Below are 21,794 nucleotides of genomic sequence, written 5' to 3'. Positions count from 1 at the left end.
GTTTTTTTTTTTTTTTTAATACATTCTTACTGATTTTTGAGAGAAAAGGAGAGGGAAAAAGATAGAAACATCAATGATGAGAATATTAGATTGGTTGCCTCCTACATGCCCCTCTCTGGGGATCAGAGCCTGAAACTCGGGCATGTGTCCTGACCCGGAATCGAACTGTCACCTCTTGGTTCATAGGTCAACACTCAACCACTGAGCCATGCTGGCTGAACTAAAGAAAAACTTTACTTTTTATTATGGAAATTTTCTTTTTTTTTTTTTTTTAAAGAAAAATGTTTTTAAAATATATCTTCATTGATTTTAGAGAGGGAGAATGAGAGAGAGAGAGAGAGAGGGGGAAAGAGACATCATTGTTGTTCCACTTATTTATGCATTCATTGGTTGAATCTTTTCTTTTTTTTTTAAATATATATTTTATTGATTTTTTACAGAGAGGAAGGGAGAGAGATAGAGAGTTAGAAACATCGATCAGCTGCCTCCTGCACATCTCCCACCGGGGATGTGCCCGCAACCCAGGTACATGCCCTTGACCGGAATCGAACCCGGGACCTTTCAGTCCACAGGCTGACGCTCTATCCACTGAGCCAAACCGGCTTCGGCCATTGGTTGAATCTTATATGTGTCCTAACTGGGGGCCAAACCCGCAACCTTGGCATATTGGGATGACACTCTGATCAACTGAACTACACGGCCAGGGCCAAGGGAAGTTTTTTTTTTTTTAATATATTTTATTGAGTTTTTACAGAGAGAAAGGAGAGAGAGAGAGAGTTAGAAACATCGATGAGAGAGAAACATCAATCAGCTGCCTCCTGCACACTCCCCACTGGGGATGTGCCCGCAACCAAGGTACATGCCCCTGACCGGAATCGAACCTGGGACCTCTCAGTCTGCAGGCCGACGCTCTATCCACTGAGCCAAACCGGTTTCGGCCCAATGGAAGTTTTTAAACATACATAGTGTAGCATAATATAATGAACCCTCAGGTATATATTAAGGTTTTCTTAAATTCTCATCTTTCTATTATATATTTTTCTCCCCAACTTTTTTTTCCCCCTGGAGTAATTTTAAAGAACACTTCAGACAGCTTACCATTTCACCTATAAATTCTTTTTTTTTTTCACCTATAAATTCTTATGTAGGTATCTATTTTAACCTATCCTAGTTCCTCCTTCCTTTTAAAAAAATGTCATTTATTGTTGTAGAAATGGAGTGCTTTTAAAAAAAAATATTTTTATTGATTTCAGAGAGGAAGGGAGAGAGAGATAGAAACATTAATGATGAGAATCATTGATTGGCTGCCTCCTGCTCGCCCCACCCCCTACTGGGGATCGAGCCCGCAATGCAGGCATATGCCCTTGACCGGAATCAAACCCGCGACCCTTCAGTCCAGCGGCCTACGCTCTATCCACTGAGCCAAGCCGGCTTTGGCAATGGAGTGCTTTTTGTATATAATTATTTCATATGTCCTTTAAAAAATTGAGGCATGATTTATATACAGTGAAAAGCATAGATTTTATGTATACAGTCCAGTGAGTTTTGACAAATATATAGACTTGCGAAACCTACATCCTTAGAAAATTTAGAAATAGATCCATACTTGAATGGCCAATTGATTTTTGACAAGGGCACCAAGGCATATCAGTAGGGAAAACCTATAGCTATATCATATTCAGTACCAAAAACCTTCATATGTTTTGTTAACTTTCTCCACAGACAGGTATAAAAATCTTCCCACAGCTTCCAGAAAGCTGCAGTTCCTGGAGTTACAGAAGGACTTAGTAGATGATTTTAGGATACGACTGACTCAGGTGATGAAAGAAGAGACCAGAGCTTCCCTTGGCTTTCGATACTGTGCGATTCTTAATGCTGTGAACTATATCTCAACAGTGCTAGCAGACTGGGCTGACAATATTGTAAGTTAATGTGCTTTTATATTGAATAATACATTAGTACTACAAATAGTTTTACCTTTTGAAATGTTGATTCTATAGCAAGCAAAAATACACATTAGGCAGAATAACAATTAGGCCAAACTTAAAAGGTGTGATTAAAGTACATATTTTTCTCAGTCAACTCTCAAATGGTTAAATAATCCTGATATTTTAATCATTGGGGAAAAAAAGCCAACATTTCATGAAATAGTTGTTTATAGTTCTCTTTAGACTTTATACTTGGGAATTACATGTATGGTAATTGTCATCTCAGAAAAGTCAATAAAATCCAGAACTTTAAGGAAAATAAAATAATAACACTTGATATCTCTTGAATGCCTCAAAATGTGACAAATTATGAAGAATCACAAAAAATATAAACTATGTTAAAATTTTTAATGATTTCATACATTAAAATTATTTGTTTTGTTTATTTTCAAACATATACAAGCATAAATAGAATAATAAAATGAATCTGCATATGACTGTCACCCAGCTTCTCATACCAGTTTTGTGTCATTTTAAACAAAATGAAACCTCCACTCCCCATGTTTGATTATTTGGACTCAAATCTCAAATATCATGTTTCTTGGTAAATATTTTAATATATATACCTCTGAAAGATAAGAGCTCCCTTTTAAAAAAACATAACTACCATTATCACATCCAAGAAAATTAACTAATTAAATTACTGGAAGGGATGTTTTAAATAAATCTAAATATCAAAATGTTGGGTACAATTAACAAGTACTGTAACACCTTTTACTTCCAATAATTTTACTTACCCATCTTTTCTCCATGTAGATTCCATGTGTTGACAGATTTGGTCTGCCTAAATATATATTAACTGGTAATTTATTTTTACTCTTTTTATTAATCCAAGGAATATATTGGGTGTTAGGGCTTTGTTAACCAGATTTTCCAATATATACTTCCAGAAACTTAGCCTTCCCAATTTAACATACATAGATTAATGCCTATAGCTGTTTTAGACATTAAAATGATCCAGAGGGCCTCCAAGAACTCCTTTTTAGGGTACCCTGGGGTTAAGAATTGCTATTCTAAGATCATCTGTGTGATATAAAAATCAGCTTGGGGTTTCACCAGCTTGTGCCATGACATAGGTTTCATGACAGGAAGCCTTAACAGAAAATTAAGATGATCATAAAACAGTGAAATAAATATATTTAGGTGAAAAAACTAAAATGAGAATAATGAATATGAAGATACATTATAAAGTATTATATAATTATATCATGAAATAAAACTAGAAAAGTAAAATGAAAAACAGTTTGCTCAAACATTAGTAATATAGGGATCCCAGAAGTAAAAAAAAAAGAAAAGAAAGGAACAGGAACTTTATTTAAAGAAATAATGGCTGCCCTAGCCTGCTTGGCTCCGTGGATAGAGCGTTAGCCTGTGGACTGAAAGGTCCAGGTTCGATTCCGGCCAAGGGCATATACCTGGGTTGTGGGCTCGATCCCCAGTGGGGGGTGTGCAGGAGGCAGCTGATCAATGATTCTCTCTCATTATTGATGTTTTTATCTCTCTCCTTCTCCCTTCCTCTCTGAAATCACTAAAGAAATATATTTTTTAAAAAAAGAAAAGAAATAATGCCTGAAAACTTTTGTAACCTGGGAAAGGAAACAAACATCCTGGTTCAGGAAGCACAGAGAGTTCCAAACAAAATGAACTCAAAGATACCCACACGAAGACATAATGTAATTAAAACGGCAAAAGTTAGAGACACCTTCTTGAAGGAGGCAAGAGGTAAAAAACAGTAAAACCCCATAAGGCTGTGAGCTGATTTTTCAGCAGCAACTTTATAGACCAGAAGGGAGTGGCAGGATATTTTTAAAGAGCTAAAAGAAAGGAACCTACAACCTAGAATAATTTATCCAGCAGGGTTATCCTTCAGAATTTAAAGAAAGAGTTTCCTGGCTTGGCTGCCATGGCTCAGTGGTTGAGCTTCGACCTATGACCCAGGAGGTCATGGTTGGATTCCTGGTCAGGGCACATGCCCAGGTTGCAGGCTTGATCCCCAGTGTGGGGCATGCAGGAGACAGCCAATCAATGATTCTCTGTCATCATTGATGTCTCTCTCTCTCTCATCGATGTTTCTGACTCTCTATCCCTCTCCTTTCCTCTCTGTAAAAATCAATAAAAATATATTTTTTAAAAAAAAGAGTTTCCTGGACAAACAAAAACTAAAGTAGTCCATCATCATTATACCAGCTTTACAAGAAATATTAAAGGGTCTTCTTTAAGCAGAAAGGGAAGTTCATAACTAGAAATAGGAGAAAGGAAAAAAAATCTCATAAGTAAAGTCAAATACTTAATAAATACAGCATATCATATATGTAAGAAGCTACTACAGAGGTCAAAAGAAAAAGTATCAGACTTAAACCATGAGTAGTTAGGAGATGCACAATAGAAAAAGATCTAAAACATGATATCAATAATGTAAAGCATGGGAGGGGGAGTGAAAATTGTCCTTATAGAATATCTTCAAACTTAAAGACCTATCAGCTTAAAATAGACTGCTACAGATACACACACACACACACACACACACACACCTCATGATAACTACAGCTATAAACCTGCAAAGAACAAAGAGAAAGAAATCCAAATAAAATACTAAAGAAAAACGGCAAACCAAAAGGGAAGAGATTAAGAGAAGAAGAAAGGAACAGAGGAGAACTATAAAACAACCAAAAAATAATGAACAAAATGGCAATACTTATCAATAATTACTTTACATGTGAATGGATTAAATGCTCCAATAAAATGACACAGGTTTTGGTTCTGTGAATTTGAAAACATGATCCACCTATAATAGTAATTAAAAAAACATGACCAATCTAACAAGAGACACTTCTAATTGAAAGACACATGCAGATTGAAAGTGAAGGGATGAAAAAAGATATTTCATGTGAATAGAAATGAAAAGAAAGCTGGCATAGGAATACTCCTGTCAGACAAAATAGACTTTAAAACATTTAAAAAAGACAAGGAGATAGCAATTATAAAGGGGTCAATCCAAGAAGAGGACAAAACAATTGTAAATATCTACACAACTAACATAGGAGCACCTAACTTTATAAAGCAATTGTTCATGGGCATAGAGGGAGAAATCCAGAGTAACACAATAATAGTTGGGGATTTTAATATCTCACACCAGTGAGATCATACAGACAGAAAATTAATAAGGAAATGATGGCCTTACCGATCACATTACACCAGATTAACTTAATAGACACTTACAGAACATTTCATCTAAAAACGGCAGATACATACATTTTTTTCAAGTGCACATGGAACATTTTCTAACATAGACCACATGTTAGGTCACAAAACAAGTCTCAGTAAAGTCAACAAGACTGAAATCATATCAAGCATCTTTTCCAACCACAGTGGTATGAAACTAGAAATCAACCACAGGAAGAAAACTGGAAAAAACACAAACTCATGAAGACTATAAATAATATGCTACTAAACAACCAATGGATCAAAGAGGAAATCAAGCAACAACAAAAAAATAAAGGGGGAAATAAATAAATAAATAAAGCTGTTTACTATTGCGGGGAGGAGGGGAGGGTAAAAGAACAAGAGGGGAATATGCTTCAGGTTTTAGCCAAAAAGAAAAAAGGGGGAGAGAGCTACAATATCTGTGTGTGGTTTTTCAGTAAGGTGGAAAAAATAATTTTAACTAAAGACTTAAAAGTACCATTTTATTTTATTTTAAAAAATATATATATTATTGATTTTTTACAGAGAGGAAGGGAGAGGAATAGAGAGTTAGAAACATCAATGAGAGAGAAACACCGATCAGCTGCCTCCTGCACACCCTCCACTGGGGATGCGCCTGCAACCAAGGTACATGCCCTTGACCGGAATCGAACCCGGGACCCTTCAGTCCGCAGGCCGATGCTCTATCCACCGAGCCAAACCAGCTAGGGCAAAAGTACCATTTTAAAAAATATAATAGGTAAGGTGGGGATTGAAAAATCACAGTTAAATAATTAGATTAACTGAGAATTGCTGACAAATTCACAGTATACTAAGGAAAATGTAAACTTTGAATGTGCCCACATGAGTCACAAAAATGGACAAGGTAAATTAATTTAAAATTTCTGTACATTGTCAAATCTAATCTTAATGCAATAAAACAAAAAATAAAAACAGAAATGACATATAGCCGAACATAGACATTTAGAAATATTTAATATTGGGTTAGGGAGGAAGTCTAAAAAACATGACAAGAATGTATCTGAAATTATGAATTTATGACAAAAAATTATAGTATACTGGTAATGTATTATATAATGTGTTGTATATAGAATTATAATGTACTGCTAAAAGATAGGCAAAAACTGTATTCCTTTACTGTGAAATATAAAAAGTAGTCTTTATCTTAAATACAGGGTAATAAACCAAAATAAATAGGAAATAAAAATAAATATACTAATTACAGATGTAAACACAATAAAAATCTGATAAACAAAATCATAATTTATTTTAGTCTGGTCTTTGGCTGTAATAATAATTATTTAAAACCTACTTTTTCTACAAAAATGTTAGCTGAAATCTTTGTACATAATATTCTGCTGAGCAAGGAAAATAAGACAATATTTCACAATTATAATTTCAAATAATCATTTTAAAATACAGTGTAGAGTGTAATAATGATCAATGCATTTATCTTTATAAAGTCACCTAATCAGAATATATTCATTGTATACTTTTTTGTATCATGTTCCTAATTTTAGTAAGTAGTTTATTCATTCAGCCCCCACACTGCTCCATTTTCTGCTAAGTGTTTTCAATAGTATGAAACAAATTGTCATTCTTGATTCTTGTGCCAGATGATTTAAAAAGAAACTCATTCAGGGACAGATTTTTAACTTCAGTGAAATATTTGTGGAACATCACTAACTAACTTTAGGGCTGTAGCCTTTAACAAAGATGAATTTGCCATCATCCTTATCCTTAGAAAATTACCTGACACTGAAAATTTCTTTCTGATGCTGAATTAACTGTCCTTCTGTCAACAGAGAAATAACCAAATTTTAGAGTTGATTCTTCATATTATGAATTCTGTGTCCTAGTATGTTACTATGGTACAAATTTTGTTTAAAATCAAACGTCCCTTTATCACCTTCATAGTTCTCTAGACTCTGAATGCTTTAAATAACAATCATAGCCCTGGCCGGGTGCTCAGTGGTTAGAGCGTCAAGGGCCTGTATCTAGGTTGCAGGTTCAATCCCTGGTCCCCGTTGGGGCTTGTGTGAGAGGATCTCACTTCGATGTTTCTCTCTCTCTTTCTTCCTCCTCCCTCCCTACTACTCTCTGGAAAAATATTCTCCCATGAGGATTAACAAAATAAATCATTAAAACTCTTGTATTACAAACTTAGAAAAATAAAAAGGAAAAGTGGACAAGAGTTGACCTTCCACTTATTGAGATTCTCTGCTAAAGCTGTCTCTCCATTCCCAGGTTGTGCCAAGCCTGACATGCCCATCCATTCAGAATTAGGAAGTTTTCAGGGATAGGTGACAGAAACCTGATGCATAGGCCTCAGTGGGAAGCGGGGGCAATGAGGAAGTGAGGAATTTGTGTTACTCTGAGGATTAGGCATGGCAGCTCTGAAGTTGTTTTCTGGCTTCATACTCAGACACACTGGTAAGTGTGACGATAGGTGGCCCAGGACCACTTGGTCCATCAGCAGTCTCAAAAGGATAGTGCCTCTTTCCAGATAGTTTCAGCAGAAATACAAAGGTGGCCTCTCACATATCCGTCACTGAACAACTAAGTGTGGCCATCCCCAACCCCTGTTCATGGACATTAGGTTCTTTTTAGTCTTTTGTTAATATTCACAGCACTGTTTCCCTATAGGGCAGAAAAAATAATACTAACTCTACCTAAAATACCGCGGTAAAAATGACATTGTAATTAACTCTTATACATGGTAGATTGCTACAACTTTAAATCTGTCTAGGAAAATGATTACTTAAGGAAGTATGGTAACCATCAGAGAAATGCAAATCAAAACCACCATGGTATACCACTTCATACAAACTATGAAGGAGGACTATGGTAAAAAAGACATAATAACAGCTCTTGGCACGGTTGTGGAGAAATTGGAATCCTCACACAGTTGATGGAAAAATAAGATGGTGCAATTGTTGTGGAAAACAGTTTGGCAGTTTCTCAAACTGTTAAACATAGAATTAGCATATGATCCAGCAATTCCACTCTTAGGTATATACTTAAGAGGAGTGAAAACATATGTCCACACAAATGTTCATAACAGCATTATTCATAATAGACAAAAAGTGGAAACAATCCAATGTCCATCAAAATGTGGCATATCCATATAATGGAATATTACTTAGCAATACAAATAAAATACTAATACATGTAACAACATGGATGAATCATGAAAACATGCTAAGTGAAAGGAGCTAGTCACAAAGAACCACAATCTGTATGAGTCCATTTATATGAAGTGTCCAGAATAGGCAAACCCATAGGGAGAGTGTGGAGGGGATTCCTCTCTTAGGTATATACTTAAAAGGATTGAAAACATATGTCCACACAAATGTTCATAACAGCATTATTCATAATAGACAAAAAGTGGAAACAATCCAATGTCCATCAAAATGTGGCATATCCATATAATGGAATATTACTTAGCAATACAAATAAAATACTAATACATGTAACAACATGGATGAATCATGAAAACATGCTAAGTGAAAGGAGCTAGTCACAAAGAACCACAATCTGTATGATTCCATTTATATGAAGTGTCCAGAATAGGCAAACCCATAGGGAGAGTGTGGAGGGGATGGAGGAGAATGTCCAAGAGTGTGGGGTTTCTTTTTGGAGTAATGAAAATGTTCTAAAATTGTGAGATACATGCAAGCCTGAATATAATAAAAGCCACTGAATTGTGTACTTTAAATGACTGAATTATATATGAGTTCTATTGCAAGCTGGTAAAGCATCTCAATAAATGTGTTCACATATTTTTGCTTTCAGTTCTTTCTACAACTTCAACAGGCGGCACTGGAGGTCTTTGCAGAGAATAACACTCTCAGTAAACTGCAGCTGGGACAACTAGCCTCTATGGAGAGCTCTGTCTTTGATGACATGACTAACCTGTTAGAGCGTTTAAAACATGACATGTTGACCCGTCAAGTAGACCATGTTTTTAGAGAAGTCAAAGATGCTGCAAAATCGTATAGAAAAGAAAGGTAAGTCCTCTGTATTTTCTTACAAGTCAACTCTCAACTCCAGTTTGGTAAAAGTTAAAAGATGATATATACCGTCAGATTTCCAAGATATCTAAATAGCACAGAGTTAGGCCTTTTGCACACCAAACTTAGTTAACTGTTTCTGTCTAAAATATATTTTTTCTTTTAAAAATAAAATATATTTCCTTATTGATTTCAGAGAGTAAGGGAGAGGGATAGAAACATCAGTAATGAGAGAAAATCATCTATCGGCTGCTTCCTGCATGCCCCCACTGGGATTGAACCCACAACCCGGACATGTGCCCTGACTGGGATTCGATCTATGACCTCCTAGTTCATAGGTCAACACTCAACCACTGAGCTACAATGGCCGGGATAAAATAGATTTGCTCTTAATCAGAATGAACTGATCATAATTTAACCTTCAGATGTGTCTGTAAATACAGAGAGCTGATGTATGATGTGAGTTGAATGGCCTAGCCCAGTGGTCACAAACTCATTAGTCAACAGAGCCAACTATCAACAGTACAACAATTGAAATTTCTTTGGAGAGCCAAATTTTTTAAACTTAAACTATATAGGTAGGTACCTTGTTATTAACTTAATTAGAGTACTCCTAAGCTGGCCTTTGCTAAAAACGTCCTCAATCTGAGGGGTTGACCTCAGTGAATGTACCCCCACTTTTTCTAACGCCACTTCTTCAAAATAGACTCGCTCAGGCCGAAAACCGACTTCGGCGCATGGGCCACGAAGTTTCAGTCGCACTGTATGTGTGTGCCTGCACGTGGTATTTTGTGGAAGAGACGCGAGGGGCCAAAGAGTCGCAAGTGACTCGTGATCTGCGGTTTGCCGACCACTGCCTAGCCTGTCACTCATTTTCAAAGTAAGGGGCTTGCTTACACTCCAGTAAGGGGCTGCTGTAGTCCTCTGTACATGCTTGTATTGTCCAATTCGTTCTCCTGCCATAACTCCTTGTGGACACCTGTTACCTCCACTAGACTGAGCTCCTTGACAGCAGCAATACCTTTTTGTCCTAACACAGTCCTAACCAACTTGGAAGTAGTCCCTGTTTTGCTAAAAATTAGAGCATAAAATTAGCTGTTATCTTAAATGCTAATATGTTTTACATTTTAACTGTCTTAAAATTATTTCAGTAAGTCCTCTTTGGGGATTTAAAAAATTTAATCTAGCCCTAACCGGTTTGGCTCAGTGGATAGAGCGTTGGCCTGCGGACTGAGAGGTCCCAGGTTCGATTCCGGTCAAGGGCATGTACCTTGATTGCGGGCACATCTCCAGTGGGGGGGGGATGCAGGATGCAGCTGATGGATGTTTCTCTCTCATCGATGTTTCTGACTCTCTATCCCTCTCTCTTCCTCTCTGTAAAAAATCAATAAAATATATTTAAAAATTTTTAATCTATCATCTCCACTAAATAAACAATATTTGAGAGCTAAAGTATAAATATATGTATATTTATTTTTCTGAGAGAGTTTTAAATGCTGTACATCTTTTCTTATTCAAAACTAGTGGCCCAGTGCATGAATTCGTGCACATTGAAAGGAAATTAATTAGAAGAAATATTTTAATATCGCTATTTGCCCATTATCAATAATAGAAGTTTCAACTAAATTCACTATAGACTAAAATATATTCACTCTTAATGACAGATGGAAACACACGTGTGCGATTGGAGCCAGCGAGAACTTTATATGTATCACACATGCGCAAGTCAACTTAGCCTTTTGTATAGATATAGAATAAGGTTGCTTAATTAGACCTGCTTTCTGATTTAGCTAAACTTTTTTTAGCCAGTGAAACACCCCAACTTCTCTTTCAGGTTAATTGTCAGCTACACAGCAGTAAATATCAACATGAAGCAGATTATTATTGTAGACCATGCAGGGAGAACAAAGGGTAAAATATTTAACTGCATCAATGTTTAATTATATTCTGCGCAGTGAGAAAACCTGAAGTCATTTTCAAGGTCCCCCATTTCCAACTTCTTTTCAGTTGGGTCAAGTTTTTAAGCTTTCTAAATCTCCGTTTTCTGGTAATGAAAAGAAAATAGGATTCCACTGAGTTTCCTATCTACCTACTCTAGGAATCCTGTGAGGATCAAATGAGATGAGGCACGGGAAAACACTTCACAGACATTTGGTTAAAATATAAAATGTTTGCACCTGGCTATAAAGCAAGTCATGTTCCTGGGCTAAAGAAACTCCAAGGAGGCTAGTCACTAGGGAGAGGAATCCAGATGTTACTACATGATGTCATTACCCGGTGCCCACAGCCACCGTTTCTGGGCTGGGCTGGGCTGGGCTGTGGGCCACATTTTGCGCCATGGGGTCTTGGCAGCGTCAGCTGCAATTTGGTGGGCTGTTGCTCCAGGGTGGTGGTGGGGCCTGTGTCCCACTTGGAGGAAGCTGAGTGTTGCTTTGTGGGTGCCAGGTCCACAGTGCCATTTCTCTGTAAATGGCCAGTGCGCATCACAGCAGCTCCTGCATTGAGCGTCTGCCCCCTGGTGGTCAGTGTGCATCATAGCGACCAGTAGGACGGTTGGACACTTAGCATATTAGCCTTTTACATATAGACTAGAGGCCCAGTGCATGAATTCGTGCATGGGTAAGGTCTGGCTAGTCCACCCCGATGGGAGCAGATCAGGGGCAGGATGGCAGGATGGAGGGGATGCAGGAGGGTGGTCGGCCAGCCCTGCCCCCGATCAGGGTGGGTGGTGGCCAATCAGGGGAGGGGCCAGCCCGGGAGTGGGGCCGAGGGAGATTGGGCAGCTGGCTCCACCCCCAATCATTCTGGTTGGCCAGCTGCAGTCTGGTCGTTCCAGTCATTCTGGCATTCCGGTTGCTGGTTTTTTATATATATAGATAGATACCTCAAGACAGTGCACTTCCCCAAATTTTAAATTTGTTAAATCTTTAAAAACACAAACTGATGAAAATGTTTATGGTAAAAATTAATGTGCTACAGGCAGTGCTGCTCTTGTTTTCCCAGGTGGTTGTCCTTGCCCTCTCAGGCTGAGCAGGCAGTCATGTCCCTGTCCAGCTCGGCTTGCCCCCTCCTGCTGACGTTACGAGACCGTTTACTTCAGTTGGAACAGCAGCTTTGCTTCTCTTTATTTAAAACTTTCTGGCAAATGCTCGTAGAGAAGCTGGATATATATATCTACCAAGAAGTAAGTAAGGAATAGACTATTTGGGGGCTATGATGATGAAGGCAACTGTGATATGAACTATTCTTTGTTTCAGATCATTCTGGCTAATCACTTCAATGAAGGAGGAGCAGCTCAGTTGCAGTTCGATATGACTCGGAATCTTTTCCCTTTGTTCTCCCACTATTGCAAGAGACCAGAAAATTACTTTAAACAGTAAGCTCAGTTTTTAACCATTGAGTTTGATGTATCAAATCCTGAGAGGAGGTTAATTCCTTTTTTAAGAACTTTAGGGTTCCAATGATGTTAAATGTATATAGCATCAAGTAAAAATTTTATGTGTTCATTGTGTATCAGAATAATACAGGGTGGGGCAAAAGTAGGTTTATAGTAGTTCATCTGGAAAAAAATACAATAATTAAGAAATAATAATACTAATACAAGAATAAACTATGGTTCACATACTCACAACTGTGAACCTACTTTTGCCCATCCTACATTTGACCCATGACCCCAAAAAGTTCACCAGCACTAGATATAAATTATATGCTGGGCTTTCTTTTCTAGCATTTGCTTTAATACTCTGATTTGCTTATTACTAGAGAAATTAATAGAAAAATGAAAGCAAGGTCAGTTCTACCATAGTTGATAAATGTAAGAAATTAAAAATATGTTTAGTATATAATAACAGGCCAGGCTTGAAGAAAATTCTTGTTTTTAAACATTTGACGTTAATTTTGGTTCTAAGTATATAATTATAGGAAGAATTCTTAGAAGTATTTTTAGAAATTATTGATGTAAAATTTGAATTGTTTGGGTCTTTCTGAGATTATATTTTTGCTCATTTCAGTCAGCTTTCTATTTCTGTTTTTTATTTTGTTTCAGTAGTCTACCTTTCTACTGCATTCATTTCATCCCTTAATTTTCTCTTTTCCCATATCCTAATCTACCTAGAGTCTTAGCTACATTTAATAGACTAATATCAAATATTGTATTTTGGCCCGAAAACCGGTTTGGCTCAGTGGATAGAGCATCGGCCTGCGGACTGAAAGGTCCCAGGTTCGATTCTGGTCAAGGGCATGTACCTGGGTTGCGGGCACATCCCCAGTAGGAGATGTGCAGGAGGCAGCTGATCAATGTTTCTCTCTCATCAATGTTTCTAGCTCTCTATCTCTCTCCCTTCCTCTCTGTAAAAAATCAATAAAAATATATATAAAAAAAATATTGTATTTTGGGAAGTAATGGATACTATTGAAAACAGTGATGCTATTACCTTATAGTAACCTGATGAAATACAAACTCTGTACACATACATAGTCCTAATATGTTAAAAGAACCAAATAATAAACCCATACATAGTTTTTATTGAGGGCACATGACTAGAGGTGCAGGAAAGCTCTTTAGTTTCTCAAAATGAAATTGTTATAGAATAATGTGGATGATAAAGATAATGGAGATCTCATTTCCTCCCTACTTTTTTTATACAGTGTAAAAGAAGCCTGTATTATTTTGAATTTGAACATTGGTTCTGCACTACTTCTGAAAGATGTCCTGCAGTCAACTTCTGGGCAGCCTCCTGCTACAGCAGCATTAAATGAAATTGGAATTTACAAACTGGCTCCACAAGATGTTGAGATTCTACTTAATTTGAGGACAAACTGGCCTAACACTGGAAAATAATGCATTTCCCCCTCCCCCCCTTTTTTGAACAAAGAGGAAGCCAATTGGATTAAGTTAAACGATGAAGTTCCGAATTAATGAAGCTGGATAACTGAAAACTTTATAGAATCATTTATTACCTTTGACTTACAGTGTTATTAAAATGCTGACCATATTTTCTGAGCCCTTTTGTCCCTAAGAAAACAAAAACAGAAAACTCAGAAGCCATGGAAACTCAGATATAAATGCTGAATATGTGTTAAATAAAATACAAGTGCAGAGATAACAAATTGTAACCAAATTTCAATTTCCTGTTAACTAAGGGAGACTATTGTGGATAATCAAACACAGCAAATAAATTTTTAAAAAATCACTTTAGAACACATGTTTGTAATTGAAGTTCCTGTATCTAGTTTGGAAATTCACTGTATTTCCTGTAAGAAAACACATTAAGAGATAGTGACTAAAATAGGATTGCTCTCATTTACCACAAATGTCCTTCCATTTAAAATACTTCCTTGTTTTAGTCCACATGTCTGTGGGAAACCTTTTCTTTGGGATGAAACATTTCAGGCCAGAGCACTGTGCTTTAATCTTCCGAGGGGTAGGGAATGTAATTAAACAATTTTTGTTTAATACGTATGTAACTGATGATGAGATAGGAATATTAAACTTTCTAACTTTACCTTGGCCTTGGATTATGTTAATGATTTCTTGTGAATAAATGCTCAGTGAGTAAAACTTTTAAACAAACTGAGTTAGACTAGTCTTTCTTCAACTACCAAATTTTATTCCAATGGTTTTTTTTTCTGATTTAGCATTTACTTAATACTTTTTATGTTGTAATACTTCAAATTTTTTTTAAAATTTTTAAAAAATATATTTTATTGATTTTTTTACAGAGAGGAAGGAAGAGGAAGAGAGTTAGAAACATCGATGAGAGAGAAACATCGATCAGCTGCCTCCTGCACACCCCCTACTGGGGATGTGCCCGCAACCAAGGTTCATGCCCTTGACCGGAATCAAACCTGGGACCCTTCAGTCCGCAGGCCGACACTCTATCCACTGAGCCAAACTGGTTAGGGCAATACTTCAAATTTTAAATAGTCAGTCTGGCATGCACCCTATACTGTTGATAAACACTTTGTGCTAAATAATTTTGAGGAAATATTTTGAGAGAAATTCTGTAACTCTCTTTTATACTGAGAGTTTCCACCTAGTGTATTGGACTCAAAGCTTTTCTGTTAGTCCTTCTAGCAAATGGGGCTTTTCTATCTCATTCTTTGAGAATTGCTGGGGTTTCCCATTAAGAAAATGAAGCTGCCTCTGAAATTTCCTAACTCCAGCGTTTTCTCTCTCCCCTCTCCCCAGGCTCAGGAACTTTTCTGTCATCCCTCCCTGTCCTCACTTGCTAGTCAGCTAAAAGTTTCTATCAAAAGATAGGAACCTGGCCCTGGCTGGTATGGCTCAGTTGGTTGGGTGTTTGTGCACTGAAAGGTTGCTGGTTTGATTTCTGGTCAGGGCACATGCCTGGGTTGCAGGCCCCTCCATCCCCGGAAGAGGGCGTGCAGGGGGCAGCTGATCAATGGTTCTTTCTCATCATTTATGTTTCTGTCTCCCACTCCTCTCTCTAAAAATCAATTTAAAAATTAAAAAAAGGTTAGGATTCTGTTTTAAAAGATATTAATTGTACTTCAAAACCATATTCTTTAAATATTACTCATTAGAAAATGAACTTACACTTCATCCTTGAATTTCTGCAAAGTTATTCCATCTCCATCATCTTTTAAATCTTCATCTTCAGTTAACAGACCCAGGGTCTCTAGGGCTATAGAAGTCAGAATCAGAAGGAAAGTTTACAAAGCAAATCATTTTTGTCTAGAGAAAGTTATGGAATGACTACTAACTATTACCTCGACTTGCATTAGACACTGACCTCCTTTGTACTGCAAAAATGATATGGTGCCTCTGTGTGCAGAGTCCATCATCTCAAACATAGCCACAATGTTACTGTGATCCATAAAGACAGGAAAGGACACACCTGTTTCTTTAGCAATTCTCAGTCGTTCCAATAGAGATATTAAATACTCTCTTGGTTTAGCTGTAAAGGAAAAAAAAATAGTTCCAATTCTTTTTGATATGAAATTAAAATATGTCACAAATGGATACAGTCATTTAACAATTATTAAGTTGTTAAATGGCTCAAGGTACTGTACTGTGCGCTGGGGATAGAGACCTAGCTTGTGAGAAAGGCAAGATCCTGAAAACTTAATTACATACCAGTAATCTGTGCTCTGCCACAGATTATTGAATAAAAAGAAGTCAAGAGACCAGATCTGGGTTTGTTTTTGTTTGTTTTTTTCCTCCCAAAAGCTCTTCAGGTGATTCTAATATGCAGACAGAGTTGAAAACTAAGAATACTGAAACAGCCCTGACCGGTTTGGCTCAGTGGATAGAGCGTCGGCCTGCGGACTGAAGGGTCCCAGGTTCGATTCCGGTCAAGGGCATGTGCCTTGGTTGCGGGTACAATCCCCAGTGGGGAGTGTGCAGGAGGCAGCTGATCGATGTTTCTCTCTCATCGATGTTTCTAACTCTCTATCCCTCTCCCTTCCTCTCTGTAAAAAAATCAATAAAATGTATTTAAAAATAAAAAAGAATACTGAAACAGCATGATGCAGAAAAGAAGGTGGCCAACTGAAAAAAGGGATAAAATAAAAGACTATTCCAATTAGGAGGCATAAATGTTCATTTGTAAAAAAAAAAAAAAAAAAAAAAGCCCTAACCAGTTTGACTCAGTGGATAGAGCGTCGGACTGTGGACTGAAGGATTCTAGTGGATAGAGCGTCGGCCTGTGGACTGAAGGATTCCGGGTTCGGTTCTTTTTCTTTTTAAATATATTTCATTGATTTTTTTACAGAGAGGAGGGGAGAGGAATAGGGAGCCAGAAACACTGATGAGACAGAAACATCGATCAGTTACCTCCTGCACTCCTCCCACTAGGGATGTGCCTGCAACCAAGGTACATGCCCTTGACTGGAATCGAACCTGAGACTCTTCAGTCTGCAGGCTGATGCTCTATACACTGAGCCAACCAGCTAGGGTCTGGGTTCGATACCTTGGTTGCAGGCTAGATTCCTGGCCCCTGTGGGGGCACGTGCGGGAGGAAACCAATCAATGTGTCTCTCTCACATCAATGTTTCTCTACCTCTCCCTCTGGTGAGAATAAATCTATAATAATAAAAGCATAATATGCTAATTAGACTGAAAGTCCTTCCAGACAATCTTCCGGATGAAACCAGGGCTGCAAGGGAAGCCTGGGTCCCAGGTGCCAGAGGGAAGCCAGTGCCAGCAGACTGCGGAAAGAAGGTCTACTCTTGCACAGATTTTATGCATCAGGCGTCTAGTAAATAAAACATTTGGGGGTAACTACTTTTCTAAATTTACTAAATTACTAATCTAATTTATTAGATTACTTGTTATCATTTGTGCCCGTCTTATTTGACCATAATCTCATCCAGTTCCCCTCTTCCTGTTATTTTGAAGTAAATCATAGCAATCATATTTCATTATTAAGTATTTGAATGTACATCTCTAAAAGATAAGGTCTCTTTTAAAAAACAATTTCTATTGACTTTAGAGAAGAAGGAAGAGCAATTAGGTGGAAATGGTTCCCAGTACTATGGCATTTACATAAAGACATGACCCTGGTAGTGTTAGTGGCACAGTTAGCTAGTTATTAATAAAAGGAGGAAGCAAAGGGGATTGGGCATTTTTAAAAATTATATTTTTATTGATTTTAGAGAGGAAAGAAAAGAAAGATAGAAACATCAACGGTGAGAGAGAATCATTGTTTATCTGCCTCCTGCAATGCCTTGACTGGGGATCAAGCCTGCAACCTTGGCCTACGGGGATGATGCTCAACTGAGCAACCTGGCCAGGGCCCCCCAGTGCTTTTTTAAAAAAGTGCATTCAGGTCTACTCTTGCACGAATTTCGTGCATTAGGCCTCTAGTAAATAAATAAAAGTAGAAAAGTATAATGAACATTACCAACTTAAACTGTTATCATTTGTGCCCGTCTTATTTGACCATAATCTCATCCAGTTCCCCTCTTCCTGTTATTTTGAAGTAAATCATAGCAATCATATTTCATTATTAAGTATTTGAATGTACATCTCTAAAAGATAAGGTCTCTTTTAAAAAACAATTTCTATTGACTTTAGAGAAGAAGGAAGAGCGAGAGAAAGAAACATCAATGATGAGAAAGAATCATTGATCAGCTGCAAAACCTGCAGGACGGCCAAATCCACAGTCAGGACTAGAACCCTGCTTTCAATTTCTCGGAGACACGGGAGGCTTCCTTGAGTTACTTGTGAACTCGAACATTTATGTTAAAGAAGTTTACCCAGGATTTTCCCCCCCCAGCTGGCTTGTTTCTTTTTTTTTTTTTTTTTACTTCTTGTATATATGCCTTGACTGGGGATCAAGCCTGCAACCTTGGCCTACGGGGATGATGCTCAACTGAGCAACCTGGCCAGGGCCCCCCAGTGCTTTTTTAAAAAAGTGCATTCTTTTTTTTTCTTTTTTTAATCCTCACCCAAGGATATGTTTTTATTAATTTTTAGAGAGACAGGAAGGGAGAGAGAAAGGAACATTGATGTAAGAGAGAAACATCCATTGGTCGCCTCCCAAATGTGCCTGACCAAAAACAACCCAAAATCTCGTTACGGGTCCTGACCGGGAATGGAACCGCAGCTTTTTGGTGTACAGGAGAATGCTCCAACCAACTTAACATTTGATGAATGTAACTTACAGTGGAGCCCTTTAGTATACCATCATGCCTACACACAGAGATCTTCCTACCATCTTTTTGGTGCCTCACTCTTTAATATAAATGGACAGAAAAAGGATCATGTGACATTTGAAGAAAGTCTCCAACATGAAATACAGAAACTAAAACAAATAATAATAAAAAAAAAACAAAGCCCAGGGGAAACAGGAATAGGACAGACGGAATAAAATCAAATGTCAAAGTAGGTTGTAGGGGTTGGGGCCCATACCGGAGGCAATCAATGGATGTTTCTCTCTCACATGGATATTTCTCTCTCCCTTTCTCTCAAATCAATAAATAAAAAATGTAAAAGAATGCATTCCTTTGTACTCCCCCCCCCTATTTATTTTTATTTGTTGCAGAGTATTGTTTTATCGATTTAAAAGAACTTCACTCCTCATCTGTTCATGCAGCTTCCATCACTCCGTATTATCGGTTGAACTGCATCCCTCAAAATTTTACATGTTGCCCTGGCTGGTTTGGCTCACTGGATAGAGCATCCGCCTGGGGACCGCAGGGTCCCAGGTTTGATTCCGGTCAGGGGCGTGTACCTTGGTTGCGGGCACATCCCCAGTGGGAGATGTGCAGGAGGCAGCTGATCGATGTTTCTCTCTCTCATCGATGTTTCTAACTCCCTATCTTTCTCCCTTCCTCTCTGTAAAAAATCAATAAAATATATTTAAAAAATATATAAAAAAAATAAAAGAACTAGAGAGCGCTTGATTACCCTAAACCTGATCATATTGGTTGGGTGGGACAAAGTTGGAATGTTTGGTATTTCCATTTCCTTGAAGGAAGAGGTGGATAAATTTGGCATTTTGAACACTTCTTGTGGAGAGAGGCCGGCAAGGTTACAATTTTGCATTTGGGTAAAAAGACATCAACATAACTTTCATCTTAACGTAATTTTTAAATCACCGCACAAAAATTAAGAAATGTTTCAAGTTTTTAAAGGGGGTCAGGGGTGTAAAAATGTCAGGAAAAGACTCCTCCAAAACACCGATCCATCTTGCACTATCAATTGTTTAGCTCTTACCAGATTCAAAACTCGTTCAGGTCGGGGAAACATTGGAAACACCTGATCCTTGCGAGACATAGGGGCAATTCATTTATCTATTCTTCCCCACGTTTCCCCGAGATCGGCACTACTACTCCCGTTTTCCAGGAAAAGGAGACTGGGGTTCAGGCTTTTGCCCCGTCACATAGTAGTAACAGGTGGAGCCCTCCCCCTGGCCGAGTCCCGCGGGCACCTGGCTGGTGGTGGGCACAAAGGGCCGTTCACTGAGCAGTTGTCTAATTGAAGGCCACAGCCTTAATGGGCAGCAGCAGGGCTGCAAGCGCGGGGGCGCCCGGCTGGAGGAGCGGCTGCACCGTGAATTTCCGGGAACTGCAGCTTGTGAGGAGGCGGGTGGGACAGAAAGCCGAGTGGTAGGCAAGACCCTTACTTGGCTGGAAAAAGAGCAGGCTACTGGTGAGATAGTGCAGCAACTCCATAATCCGATGTTCTTCCAAGTATTTCCTGGCCTGGAGCTCCCTGCTGTTGTTCTCCATCTCTCCGCGTTAGGCCGTTGCTAGGCGACGAGGAAGCTTTGCGGCAATTGGACTCCTCCTCTTCCGCCCTGAGAGCCGGGCATAGGCTGTGACCTCAATGGAAGCTTTTCTCTGCTCCTGAGGGGAAGCCGTGGGAGTGTGGGGGCGCGGGGCTTCCTGAGGGAGACGGGTGCTGGGGGGTGCCCGCAGACACCCCCCGCCCCTTCCCCCTTCCCCATCCTAATGGGGGCTTACGGCTGGGCCTGATGGTCTTTTCCTGTGCTCAGTACTTGTGAGGCAGGTTAGTCAGAAGCTAGGAAAATTCCTTGGCAAGTGGAATAGGGAAACTGAGACAGATAGCAATTTATAGCCAGACACAGCTCACCTCCCTGGAGATAACGTCTAGGCCTCAGTCGTGTTTCAGCTCCAGGCCCAGGAAAGCAGCCAACCAGACAAGTTATCCCTGGGCCGACCTCAGGAGTAGCTGCACTGACTAAAGTCCCCTTGCCCCACTGAGCTGTGAGTGGAGACCAGGATCCGGAAAGGATCCGCAGCCAAGGTTGAGAACCACTGCTCTAAGGGACGCCCCCCCCCCTCCCCCCAAGACTTGCAATCAGGGCAGCAGTGGACAGCAGCAGTTCCTCCTCAGGAAACCCCGTTTCTGACTTCTTAGCCCAACCCAGGCGCACTTACCCAGTCCTTTCTTGTTTTACTCTCCCCAGCTTTAATAAACATCCTCTAAAAAAATCACCTGGACCTGTGAATGTTTTCCTACAGGATATCAAGAACCCACACACTACTGGCTGGCCCTAGGCAGACCTCCTTAGGGCCAGGTCACCTTTCCGGTAACACTTGTTGATCCAACGAATGAGACCTGGTGTGCTAATAACAGAGGGAACAAGTGAGGCCGGATAGAAAGGAGATAGGAAAATCCCTTGGCAAGTAGAATGGGGAAGCTAGGACAGATTGCTGAACAAACTGGCCAAGCAATTTATAGCAGCTACACAAGGTCATCAGGGCAGAAAGCCCCAGGTGCTTAGCAAGGGCCAAAACCGGTGCCTGACCTTGCCCCCAGTGTGGCCTTTCCTCCCCTGGCATAGTTCTGGTCATTCAGTTTAGGCCCCTTGACCTTTCATATGCAGTTCAGACCCACTCCTGACCTTTCCTCCCTAGAGATAAAATCTAGGCCTCAGTCGTGTTTCAGCTCCAGGCCCAGGAAAGCAGCCAACCAGACAAGTTATCCCTGGGCCGACCTCAGGAGTAGCTGCACTGACTAAAGTCCCCTTGCCCCACTGAGCTGTGAGTGGAGACCAGGATCCGGAAAGGATCCACCTGGAAAGCTGGTGAATATTCTGTTGAGATTTCCCCTGTGGTCTCCAGCCTTTAAAGCTTTTAGGAGGAAGACCCAGAA

General features: G+C 39.1%; 2 protein-coding genes across 4 annotated transcripts in view; one reads left to right on the top strand and one right to left on the bottom strand.

Moving 5' to 3' along the window:
• Positions 1-14,715, top strand: part of RINT1 (RAD50 interactor 1) — a 32,259-nt gene extending 17,544 nt beyond the window's left edge. For all 3 annotated transcript variants that reach the window (XM_006774888.2, XM_015571251.1, XM_015571252.1), the window contains 5 exons: positions 1,723-1,922; positions 8,988-9,202; positions 12,209-12,389; positions 12,463-12,581; positions 13,853-14,715. In XM_006774888.2, the coding sequence (XP_006774951.1) occupies positions 1,723-1,922; positions 8,988-9,202; positions 12,209-12,389; positions 12,463-12,581; positions 13,853-14,045 (908 nt within the window). In that variant the 3' untranslated portion in view covers positions 14,046-14,715. The remainder of the gene's footprint in view (positions 1-1,722; positions 1,923-8,987; positions 9,203-12,208; positions 12,390-12,462; positions 12,582-13,852) is intronic.
• Positions 14,142-20,406, bottom strand: LOC102774734 (EF-hand calcium-binding domain-containing protein 10-like). The gene is made up of 4 exons (XM_006774942.2): positions 20,299-20,406; positions 15,961-16,125; positions 15,765-15,852; positions 14,142-14,219 (listed from the first exon to the last, which is right to left on the bottom strand). The coding sequence occupies exons 1-4, from the start codon at positions 20,402-20,404 to the stop codon at positions 14,183-14,185; spliced, it is 396 nt and encodes a 131-aa protein (XP_006775005.2). The 5' UTR covers positions 20,405-20,406; the 3' UTR covers positions 14,142-14,182.
• Positions 20,407-21,794: the final 1,388 nt, after the last annotated feature.

Source organism: Myotis davidii, unplaced genomic scaffold, assembly GCF_000327345.1.
Source record: "Myotis davidii unplaced genomic scaffold, ASM32734v1 scaffold125, whole genome shotgun sequence".
Lineage (NCBI taxonomy): Eukaryota > Metazoa > Chordata > Mammalia > Chiroptera > Vespertilionidae > Myotis > Myotis davidii.
This window is presented reverse-complemented; position numbering and strand designations above follow the sequence as displayed.

Bases quoted from the DNA above. Each gene is read 5' to 3' on its own strand.
- LOC102774734 (XM_006774942.2), bottom strand. From the start codon at position 20,404: ATGGAGAACAACAGCAGGGAGCTCCAGGCCAGGAAATACTTGGAAGAA. The intron at 16,126-20,298 runs GTAAGGGTCTTG...TTTCCTTTACAG, and splicing joins CCTGCTCTTTTTCCAGCCAA to CTAAACCAAGAGAGTATTTA. The intron at 14,220-15,764 runs GTAAGTTCATTT...TTGTTTTCTTAG, and splicing joins CAGAAATTCAAGGATGAAGT to GGACAAAAGGGCTCAGAAAA.